Source organism: Euwallacea fornicatus, chromosome 8 (genome assembly GCF_040115645.1).
Source record: "Euwallacea fornicatus isolate EFF26 chromosome 8, ASM4011564v1, whole genome shotgun sequence".
NCBI classification, from domain to species: Eukaryota; Metazoa; Arthropoda; class Insecta; order Coleoptera; family Curculionidae; genus Euwallacea; species Euwallacea fornicatus.
The window spans coordinates 359,603-371,483 of record NC_089548.1 but is presented as its reverse complement, the minus strand read 5'-3'; the positions used below and the strand labels follow the sequence as shown (position 1 = coordinate 371,483).

The window sequence follows — 11,881 nt, the reverse complement described above, 5'->3', positions numbered from 1 at the left end:
ATTATTTCCCATATTATCAAAGTGAAACATGAAACATTGAATTTAAAAAAAAATTTATGAAATAAGACATGTAATGAAACTATTTTAATACTCACCTCATTTTTCTTAGGTATTGATGCAGTCTGATTTTTAACTCCATAAGGTAAATATGAGTTTTCATCAGCATCAGGAAATAAAAAGTAGAGCAGTGGAACAAGAATATTTTCTTGGATGGGGGGATTACCTGAAAATTGAATGTATATAAACATAATGTGTTAGTCAAAAAAATTTGCATTTTGCATTTTTTTCCAGTCTATCAAGATATGAGACAAGTAAAATTAAATCACATATACAACTTCAAATATTTGTGATAAGATTTTTAACATGGTATAGATATGTTTAAAAAATATTTAGGACTTAAAAACTTTAAAAATAAAAATATTACCTCTACTGTGTCTTTTGAAATGTGACTTTGCAGCTCTTCCCAAAAAACTTGAAATAGTTGGCACTGATGGTTCAGTTAATAAATCTAAGGGATTGTTTTCTGGTGTAACCGAGACAGCAAAATCACCCAACACATCATAAATTGTATGGGAATTGTTCAAAATCTCCAAAAGCTCTCCTAAACAATCACTTAGCAGACAAATTGGTTCTTTTTCAAAATAGGCTGAACATTGCCATTTCTGGGCTTTCATTGGGTTAAAATTGGTCTGACTCTCAGTGTCTATAACCGAGTGTTCAGAAAGATTACTCCAGGTAGTTTTAAAGCAGATTGCTGAAACTGGATCTATTGAAACACCAAAGGGAAGTACATACAAATTTTCAATATCAATGCTGTCACCACATATCTCCTTTCTCCAAACATAGTTACCAAAATCCTGCAACAAGTATGTTAATTGGCAGGAGACAAAAATATTTTCTACAGCACATGGTGAACAAATCTTTGTTTTAAACAAATCCAAAATCCCTGTTAAATATTGGCAATAGTGCAAGCCTCTTTTTAGATGAACAATATCAAAATTTGTTCTAATTCCATTTGATTCATACACTCCGGCATATACTTTTTGCCATTTGTCTTGTAATTGCACAAATATAGGAATATCAAGATGTAAGTTACAAACTAGGACAGTTAGGGCACTGAGTAGTATTTTTGCCTTAGGCTCATTGTTAATCAGTTCTATTTTGCCTGCTGAGCTAAGAACAATAAATTCATTTAGGCCATACCACTCACTTAAACAAATATCTTTGTGAGCTTCTGATTGGCCATACTCCAATGAGAAATCATACCACTTGTCTAGAACATGTTTAGGATTTTCAAGAGTAGAATCTGACTTATGTATTTGTGCTTCTTTTTTATACCAAACAAAATCAAAATTAATGTCAATGTATACAAGTTTTTCTGCTCTAATTCTCCAACCCAATAATTCGTCTTTTGGAGTTTCCTGATTTATATCATCCGATTTCCATTGATTAATAATTTCCTCCATGTGGGCCACTAATATTTCCCAATCTGAGGCTGTAGTAAAATCCTCGTGGTAGAACTCACTCTCATCTATTTCTTCATTCATTTTTGGCGTCTGAAAATAAGGTATTTGCAGAGAAGTTTGTGTTTCACTGAAATTGTTTGATCCTTAGTTATTCTTTGCTACATATTCAATATGAAATCACTTTAGTCGAAATTACAGGACCCTGATCCTATAGGAATGTGAGAGCAAGAATGAAATATTTGTAGACAAAAATTTCATTTTCAGCTGGAGAAGGTCTTCACACTTTCACATTCACTCAGGAAAATATATATATTTATTTATTTATATCCTTATTAAATGATTATTGACACTATTCAAATATTAAAAATTGGAATTAAGTCATGAATAACCAAAAAACAAATGTAAACCTATAGACTGTCACTTGATATTTTCTACTTCTGGATTTCTATGGCTTTTCATTGCCTTTGCAACATTCAGCCAAATTACCATTTTTTGTTAGGTAATATTAATAAATCCACTAAGCATTCGATAAATTTTCATTTCATTAACTTCACGAATGAAAATTGTTGATCAGTACATAATAGCGAAAAAAAGTCTTTCTCACATATATATATATATATATATATATATATATATATATATATATATATATATATAGAATTGAAGACCTGGAGAATTAACAGACAAAATCATGACAAGATGGTGAAGCGAAATAATCGCTGTTCACAGAAGGTATTATAATAATTTAAGCATTTTCTTTATACGAAGGAGCAATTCAGTGTAAGTTTGGAAAATAAATATAAACCTGTGTATAAGAAACTTATGATTTGCTAATTCAGGTTTTGCAACAGTTTCCAAACTGAATCTATATTCCTGCATATGTATGTATGAATGGATCTGCCACTACCTTGCAGGATGATTATTATATTGATTTGAAAACTGTCGTCGGCCAAACACTATCTACTTTAAAAAATACATTTAACTAAACGTAGTGAATAGTAAATCCTCAAATTGTATTTGTGTAATTTTATGTCATATGAGGGAATGAAATCATGATAGTATGGTGAAGGAACCATGTAGTTTGTGAGCAATTATTAGAACAAATTAAAAATTCTTGCAGTACAAAACAACCATTCTGTTAACATTTGGTTAATAAAAAAGACTTCGCTAATTCGAATTCTGTGACTGTTTTCATACTAGATCTATGTACCAACGTGTATATAAATGGGTCTGCACCATTTTACAGACTGATTATTACGCGTTATCACATAATTATTACACAGTTACCTACAAATTAGCTTCAACTACCCCAACCATGCACCATTTAGTTTAAAATGCCTTGAACTACACGGGGCTGAACCCTCAACTAGTGTTTTTGTAATTGTATATTTATAGATTGAACAAAATCATGACAAGATGGCGAAACAAAATTGTAATGTGTGGATATTTATTAAAGTAAAGACTTGTTGCTGTACGAAGCAGCTCTAATTTGAATTTTCTAAGAGTTTCCTTAATTTGGTCTGAATATCTGTGTGTGCATAAATGGAGAAGAGCAAAAGGTGGGTGGTCATATGTGATGGTGGTTATGACGATTTACACACATTCAGAATTTTTTCTTACTTAAAGCTCACTGTTCAGAGCAGTATAACATTGGAAACCAGCCTCTAATAATCATTGTCGGTATATTTTCTCATAAAACTTATGAGATACGCAAGCAATGAACGAGATTTAACTCTCGACTGTCAAGACGGACATCTCGTTAAGTATGAAAAATGGCGTCGCGATAAACAAACGATTTATTCAAGATCCCATTGGAATTTACAAATCAAATTCTCATCGTCTTAATCCGATGGAGGGTTTTTTCTCGTCCGAATCATCATGTCATGCTAATAATTACCATTGTACGAGGAGTGGATGTGTTACAGCTTTGGCTCCCGCTGGTACCTTGAAAGGCCGTACCGACCAGCGGACCAGCAGGTTGCTCAACCCGTCGGGAATTTAAGGAAGATTGCTATTTGAACTGTTGTTTTGTTCTGTTCTTTACATCTAAACGGACTGATAGGTCAGCATGACACATTTTATAATGTATCGCTTCAGTGTAGTTTAAATCAAGTTGTATGCCACAGACAGTATAAAAGTTAATTTTTATGTAAAACCATCTGGATTGCAATCGAGCAATCCAAAAATTAGATACATAATCTAGCTTTAGGTTACTTATGCTCAATTTTTTTTTAAAGTTCACAATTAATTGGTCAAATTTTTAATGTTTTATCAGAAAGGTAACATGACTGTGTTTCCAGGCAATTAACTAAGAGTAACAAGTTGCTTATGTCCCGCTGAGGGGCCAGTTAGCGCACAATAGTCTTTGGAAGCGCCAGTCATGTTTGGCATTAGACTCTCCTGGGGGGGTCACATGGTGAACTTTCGGGGTACTTGACATCTTGGTGCATATATGAGTAAAAAAAGGTACAACATGATATGGTTCGATTCCAATGGGAACAACTTTTATGTTGTTTTCTTTAGCCTATAGGTACAATTGGGATTTAATTTTCGGCCGTTTTAAACGAGTTAATACTGAAATGATATCTAGTGGGACATATGAGAACAAATGTTTAATTCACAAACCGTGTCATAATCCCGGCAACTACTAAGACTGGCGGAGATCTTATCCAAAGCTGCTCTACGTGTTCAGAATGAGACGTCAAGTCAAAACGAATTTATTACTCAGTTTGCATATTTCGCATCCAAACATAAAACCCCCAATCCAACTTCATCTCAGTGGTGGAGGAAATTTTAACAGCACTTGAATTTATTACTTGCAATCGAAAATATCGAAAATTTTTAATATGCTGCATGTTTGGTTATATGCGTTTTACAAACAATGTGTTTTTAACTCGGTTAAACGTAGGTCCGAATATTTCCAATTTATAACACTCCGTAGAGTAATGCTATCTTTTCTATTCTACGCATTAAATTATGTAAATCTTTTAACTGGGGTACCGGGTTTACAAACATCCCTAGTCATAGGTACCCCTAGAACTGGACGATACCATTATTATTGGAAACTACGAGGTTAATTTCAGAAATACCTGACCTGACATATAGATGGCGATATTTTTGTTAAAAATTTGCGTATATTACAAAGACCTAACCTTAAAAAGCTAGTATAAAGTTTCAGGGTATTACGTTGGGTTGTATTTGTTTTCGAGCTGTTTTTAGTGAACGCTTTTACAGATTTTGTGAACATGGAAAAAATGGTCAACAATATATGATTCATACTTTCATTTGAAAGGTCTTAGTCTATCCAACATTAAAGCGGATTTGGATTCTTCTCTGGAGGTACTACTTCTTCGTTGATAACGGTAACATATTGTGTGGCACAGTTTAAACACGGTCGTATCAGCTTCCAAGGCGAACTTCGCAGTTGTCGACCCCATGACATTCCAGATTTGACCACTTTAGAAATTGTGATGAAAATCCACAAAGCTATGCAGGAAGATAGGCGTTTGAAAAAATACTGGTTATCGCAGTTTCACCGAACAATTGGATAAGAGAAAGCTATGCGAAGAATGAGTGCCACGATTTTTCATAATTGAACAAAGACAGCCCCGTGAGGATGTTTCAAGGGAGTGTTTGGCAAAGTATGCAGTAACAGACCCGAGTTTTTAAGTCGATTCAGAATCATAGATAAAATATGGGTCCATTATTCACACCTAAGACGAAAGAGCGATCAAAATAATAGACTCAAAAGGGAAAGTTGGCTGCAAAGAAACGAAAATCATTCCATCTGCAGGAAAAGTGATAGCGTCAGTTTTGTGGGGTACATGTGCGATAATTTTTACTGACTATATTCCTAAAGGAAAAACAATAAATGGAGAATATTATACAAATTTATTGCATCGTGTGAGCGAAGAAATTAAGAAAATGTTACTGTATTAGGCGAAAAAGGAAGTCTTGTTTCATTAAGACAACACAGTCCACACTTCCGTCATTGCAATGGTCAAAATCAATCAACTTGGATTCGAACTTTTTCCTCACCTACCCTATTCGCCGGATTTAGCCCCTTCAGATTATTTTCTATTTCCAAACTTGGAAAAATAGCTTGATGAAAAGAGATTTGCCAATAATGCAGAGGTAGAGTCCGAGATTGATGCCTATTTTAAAACATTCAAAGCTTCTTAATCTAAATAGAGTATTTCATAGAGTGTCGCTGGGAAAAGTGTGTCAATTTCAAAGGAGACTATGTTGAGAAGTAATGTACTATTTTCAATTTTTTTTTTTTTTACTGTTAGGTCGAATACTTCAGGGATTATTCTCGTAACTTACAACTGAATTCTGCCTTTACGGTATGCAGTGCAGATGAAAACCACTAGGGACATTTCCTTGCGTGCCAAAAAAGGAATTTCCAGTCAACTAAGCAAAATATAGTACATTATGTTAAACGTTAACAATTAATTTAAACGAATGCTTATAGCCAATGCATAAATTTCAACTGCCAATTCGAACAATGCTTGCAAGCGTGCTCCGAGATTGCCTTTATATGTCTCTGTACTACATAAGATGGAATATGGGTGATTTTACGTTACTAGTTACCAAGCGTGAGAACCCTATGTGTTCGGGCCCCATAAATGCAATCAACTGTAGGAATGTGCTCCACCAGACCTGCAAAGACCCACACCTACATGGCAATATCCAAAGCCCCCATGTAATCTGTAATGGGCTCAAACTTATTGAGAAAGAATTTTTAACGTTCGGACTGAGTCCTGCGGAATGTGTTTCGTACATGACCAGACATATCTCACATACGCGGAATAGATACCACTCACCGTTGAAAGAGAAGAAATCTAAGATTTTATCTCAAAATCTTTAAGGTTGGCTGATGCTGATAGATTGTTGCTCTCAAGCTTGCCAATGGACGATCGACGGACCTAAATAATATCCAATTATGTAATAATGGTGCCACTTCAAGTATAACTGGATTGGAACAATGGTCTACTTTGACTGGATTTTAATTGAGGGTTTAATGAGGCAATATTGCGTTAAACCGAATGTTGATCGAAAAGAAATGCTTCGCAAGTAAAGATGATGATGATATAAATCTTTGCAAAAACTCAACCAACCTGGTAATTTTCACTATTTCGAAGATCACAATAGTGCCTATTGACAAATGTCACGCCTGGTATATCTTACCTGAATACCAAGAGCCACCTCAGACAAAATCATCAAAGTCAAAACGCTCAGTCTTCGTTTCCCCAAAAAAATGTCATTTGAATTGATTGTTGTGGCATTTTTCTATGTCTTCTCTTATTTTTACGTCGACTACCTAATTAACTTCCCTATTCTACATAAACTCTAAATGGAGTACTCCTATATTTACCGATCAAAGGAAAATGAAGCCACGATGATCAATTTAATCTACGGGGTGTACCACGCAGCGAAAGCCATTAACAAAGTCAGAATTCAACGGGCCCTCATTGAAATCTTCCAGCACATCAACTTAAATAGATCCCCGTTCTTCAATGATTTAGTCGAATTTGTGAAAATCCAATTATTTGCTGGGAAGCTAAATTACAAACATGCGGCAGCTAAGATGATAAGCTTCACTGGATAGGATAGTTTACGAGCTATTTTCTCTTCCACGCATCAGATATATCAGGATTTGCTCGAGTTAACGTCTGGCCAAAACATCTTCTGGAAAATGAAGAAAAATCTTTTGTAAATGATTCGACAGGAAAAACTAAATAATACATGATACACGTCCGTTAGATAAAGGGAATAGAGTTTGCTGATTTTCTAGCCTCCCTTTTTGACGTCTTCTCATACGTGAAAAACCTGCCCTAACAAGTTACCTACTGGCCTCGTGGCATAAATGATTATTACGTTTTAATTATTTTAATACGTGGGCACCCAGGGTATCTCAATTAAAAAGAGCTACCCTGGACATTTTTTGTACAGAGTGTTGTAAATTAGTAAGCCAATCCGCTAATCACAATTTCCTTGAGTGAAAATAATGAGACTTTCCTTATGCAACTTTTTTCATTGTCGCTTTATACTCTCTACACAGAGTATTGAGTTGTTAAAAAATTATTTTGATAATAACTTCGGTGCTTTTTGACATATTTTAATGCAATTTGCTGTGACGCATAGTTCGATGAGGCACACTTTTCCTATAATTTGGCCAAAGAAAATTTGAAACCAGAATTATTTTTTTACAGCTATAAATGATAGATAGGTTCCCGATAAAAACGAAAAATGTGTAGCATGTATCGAGAGGCGATGCGGGAATATCCACTAAAGTGAGCTGTAAATGAAAATTTTATAAGAATTAAAAAAAATAAGATAGTGGTACATTTGATTTAAAAAATTAGATACGGTCCTTACTGAGTGCGAAAAACCATTTGAGAGTGGAAATGTGTTCATGCCCACCATTTTCCTCAGTCCGGTTCCATTTTTTTTTAACCAAATTATAGGAAGTGCGCCTCATTGAACTATGCATCACTGCGAAATTACATTAAAATATGTCAAAAAACACCGAAGTTATTAACAAAATTAATTTTTTAAAAGAACTTCAACACTGTGTAATGAGTATAACCCACCAAAAAAAATCGCATAAGAAAAGTAATTATTTTCGCTCAAAGAATCTGTGGTTAGCGACTTGGCCTACTTATTTGCATCACTCTATATGGTCGTGTTTCGAGAAATTTCCCGAAACTCGTCATTTGATTTTCTTGGAAGGCATGTTTTGACGTACATTTGGCATCTGAATGATCAAACCCTTGAAAGGGGGTGTTGCAACCCTCAAATTTGAATAGAAAGAAAAGAATTGTGCGACACCTAGTTTTAATGGTTCTGGAACCCTTCTTACTACAGGCTATGATAAAAATGATTTTATCGAATCATTTTTCCAAAGATTTAAATTTTATTTGTCATCGTTAAATTCACTTGCAAGAAAAAAATAAAATTTTGTTTGTAAATGTTCTACTTATCGCTTATAAAAATGACTGGGTTTCCTATTTTGTAGCAGATAGGACTGAATTTTATTTAATGTGAGTGAATTTAAAACGCAAGTTTGGTATTTTCAATTCGAAAACGTGTGAATTTTTCCATTATTCAAAATGCAAGTGTGCAAGTGCAGCTGCAAGAATGTTTAACCAGCTCATATTGATAAGTTTCTTCGTCATAAGTGCGTATTGACACTGATGAAAAAATCCAGAGAAACTGATTCTGTTTACAACCGAGAGTACCACTAAGTACCAGTTGGTAATAAGAAAGTTACTTTAGTTGGTGTTTAGGGCCACGTTGCTTTAATAGACAATGCGCAATATATTTGAAGATTGTCACAAGCTGATGCCGCCAGAATGCTTCATATATACAGGGTGTCCGTTTTACGGCCTCAACCATTGGGATCTCGGTTATTTGAAGGGATGCGAGGTCGGTTAAATTAGGACAAAGTTGCGCATTTTCGAGCTTCGTAAGATGGCGTTTGAAGAATTAAAAAATTTCCATTACTTTCGGAAATATCCGGGAAAATACGAAATTTCGTAAAAAGGTTTTCATGTTTTTCTAGACTCATTTGAAGAGATAATTGAAAATGGCTGAAATCAGAAAAAAGCTGAAAATCCAAGATGGCGCTCATAAGAAAAAATAAAGTTGATGATGGTTCCGGAAAATCAAAACGTCGGATTCCAAATTTGACACTGTCATGTTGTCGAGGAGAAAAAGTGACTATGAAAATATGCCAGCCATTTTCAATTATCTCTTGAAATGAGTCAAAAAAAAATAAAAACCTTTTTTCGAAATTTCGTATTTTCCCAGATATTTCCGGAAGTAATGAAAATTTTATAATTCTTCAAACGGCATCTTACAAAGCTCGAAAATGCGCAACTTTGCCTTAATTTAACCGACCTCATATCTCTTCAAATAACCGAGATCCCCATGATTGAGCTCGTAAAACGGACACCCTGTATACACTATTGGACAAAAGTAGAGAAACTTTATTTTTCGGTTGAAATTTTTTTAAGTGTTAATATTGGAATATAATGAATTAGGCCTTAAGGTAGTCTTGTTGATCAGTTTTCATAGAACCTTTAGGTATACGTATTTTCTTTAAAGAGACGTAAGTACAGAAACATATAAAGTATTCTGTCTATAACAATTGGAATTCGTTTTTAAATAAATTTCTAAACACTTTTGGTATTAGTTCAGTTCCAATATAGTGCGTGGAAAACATTTGTCTGAAGACATTCGACATAAAATAATTAACGCCTATCAAGAAGGTATTTAACAAGTCGATATCGCAAAAGTACTTAATGTTCATAAATCGATTATTTCAAAAACAATTTCTAATTTTAAATCGTGAAATACATTAAAAATAATTTTAAAAAAGTGGTCGTCTCAGAAAAACAACGAGGCGAATTGAAGCGTTAATCAAGAAAATTGCTGAGAAATATCCACACAAATCTGCAAAAACAAATTCTATGTAAATTTGGGGAAGCCCAGATGAGTTATAAAACTGTTTAAAGAGGACCGAGGGAAGTAGGATAGTTTAGTCGAAAAGCTGCAAAAAAAACATTAATATCGAGGAAGAACCAGAACGCCCGACTTGCTTTTGCTTAATAAATATTTAAACTGGACAAGCAATAATTAAAAAAAAATGCTATTTTCAGATGAAAGCAAGTTTAGCATTTTCGGTTCTGATGGTGTATTGTGGGTCCATCGTCCCCCGCGCCAAAAGGTTAACCCCAAGTATACCAAATACACAGCGAAATATGGCGGAGGATTTTGCATGGTGTGGGAATGTTTCTCCGGATATGGTGTAGGTCCGTTACATATCATAGAGAGCATTATGGATTGGTTTGTGTATCTAGATATATTAAAAAACACAATGCTGCCATATGCTGAGGATCATTTACCAATGACGTGGATATTTCAGCTGAATAATGATCCTAAATACAAATTGAGAGTCATTCGAGACTGGTTAGCTGCCGCAAACATTACTGTTATGGATTTTCCTGCACAAAGTCCGGACCTCAACCCGATAAAGAATTTATGGGAGGAATTAGAACGACGTGTTCGTCAAACTATGATATCATCCAAGGAAGAATTAATTCGGGTAATGCAAGAGTCTTGAAAATCCATCAGAAATGACGTGATTTTGAAATTATTGGAATCAATGCCAAAGCGATGCCAAGAAGTCATAGCTAACAAAGGGTTCTCTACGCATTATTAATTTAAGTTTAAAATTATCAACAATTTCCTCACTTACTTTAGATTTTCCCTACTTTTGTCCCAGTCTATTATTTATATTTTAAATATATTTTTTATTTTTGGTTGCAAATCGGTAGTTACCTACCAAGAATGTTTCTTATATTTATATGTACAGGGTGTTTCCTAACTACGTGTAAAAAATTTAAAGGCGTAATCCTCGACTGATTTTGAGTCAAAAATGTCTAATAAACATATGTCCGCAAATGCCTTGTTTCCAAGATACATGATGTTGAAATGTGACAAGAAAAAGAGATTTTATTCCAAAATGACTCAATTTGGGTGTTTGAATTTTAGAAAAGACAATTTTTTGGGGGAATGCTTTAATGATTAATTATAAGAATTGCTGAAAATGACCACCATTACTCATAATAATTACTCATCATTAAGGTTTGGTGGTTGGGAGCTTGGTGGTTTGGAAACCTTTCCATGTAAATGCGCCTCGCTGCCAAACACTTACCATCAGCAAGGCCGTAAACAAAAACCATATTGGCCATTTCTTGATTAGTGTAATTAGGCATTTGAAAAATTTTCAAAACTTAGGTATAATCTGATTTTTGGGACACAGAACTAAATTCTTTCACTTTAGAGAGTAAAATACCAAAATAACACTGACTATCTTGTTTATAGTAGTGGAAGTAGCAAAAAAAACTAACAATAAACAAGTTAGTAAATACCACCAAACCTTTAGAAACCTTTAAAACCCTTTTCAACGTCTTTCAGTCAACAATTTGTATCTTGGAAACAAGGCATTTGCGGACATATGTTTATTAGACATTTTTGACTCAAAATCAGTCGAGGATTACGCCTTTAAATTTTTTACACCTAGTTAGGAAACACCCTGTATATAAATGTTTAATAATTTCCAGATTCAGTTTGGTTCAAAAAAATTAATTCAAAATCACTAAACTTTCTCTACTTTTGTTCAATGGTGTATATACAGGGTGATTCTAGATAAGTGGGACAAGCAAATATCTTGAAATCGGGAAGATCTACAAAAAAAATGTTCAAATAAAGTCTTCATTATTCGCGGGGCCTCAACTTTTTGTAATGTCAATTTTTTTCAAGGTCACCTTCACCTGTCTTTTGGGATCAACTTCATTTTTTCAAATGTAACACCCAATTTTTTTTTGGAGATTCGAATTTTTTGT

General features: G+C 34.1%; 1 protein-coding gene and 1 long non-coding RNA gene across 3 annotated transcripts in view; both read right to left on the bottom strand.

Moving 5' to 3' along the window:
* Rab3GAP1 (RAB3 GTPase activating protein subunit 1) overlaps nucleotides 1-2,056 on the bottom strand; it is a 29,268-nt gene extending 27,212 nt beyond the window's left edge. Inside the window, exons 1-3 of one of the 2 annotated variants that reach the window (XM_066285160.1) lie at nucleotides 1,874-2,056; nucleotides 425-1,556; nucleotides 96-223 (exon numbers count right to left, since the gene is read on the bottom strand). In XM_066285160.1, the coding sequence (XP_066141257.1) occupies nucleotides 96-223; nucleotides 425-1,547 (1,251 nt within the window). In that variant the 5' untranslated portion in view covers nucleotides 1,548-1,556; nucleotides 1,874-2,056. The other variant, XM_066285159.1, reaches the window with a different exon arrangement.
* Nucleotides 2,057-6,298: 4,242 nt separating this feature from the next.
* LOC136340854 (uncharacterized) lies at nucleotides 6,299-11,303 on the bottom strand. The gene is made up of 4 exons (XR_010732380.1): nucleotides 11,191-11,303; nucleotides 6,844-7,157; nucleotides 6,657-6,789; nucleotides 6,299-6,394 (listed from the first exon to the last, which is right to left on the bottom strand). It is a non-coding gene; the product is annotated as an uncharacterized lncRNA (long non-coding RNA).
* Between the last annotated feature and the right edge of the window lie 578 nt (nucleotides 11,304-11,881).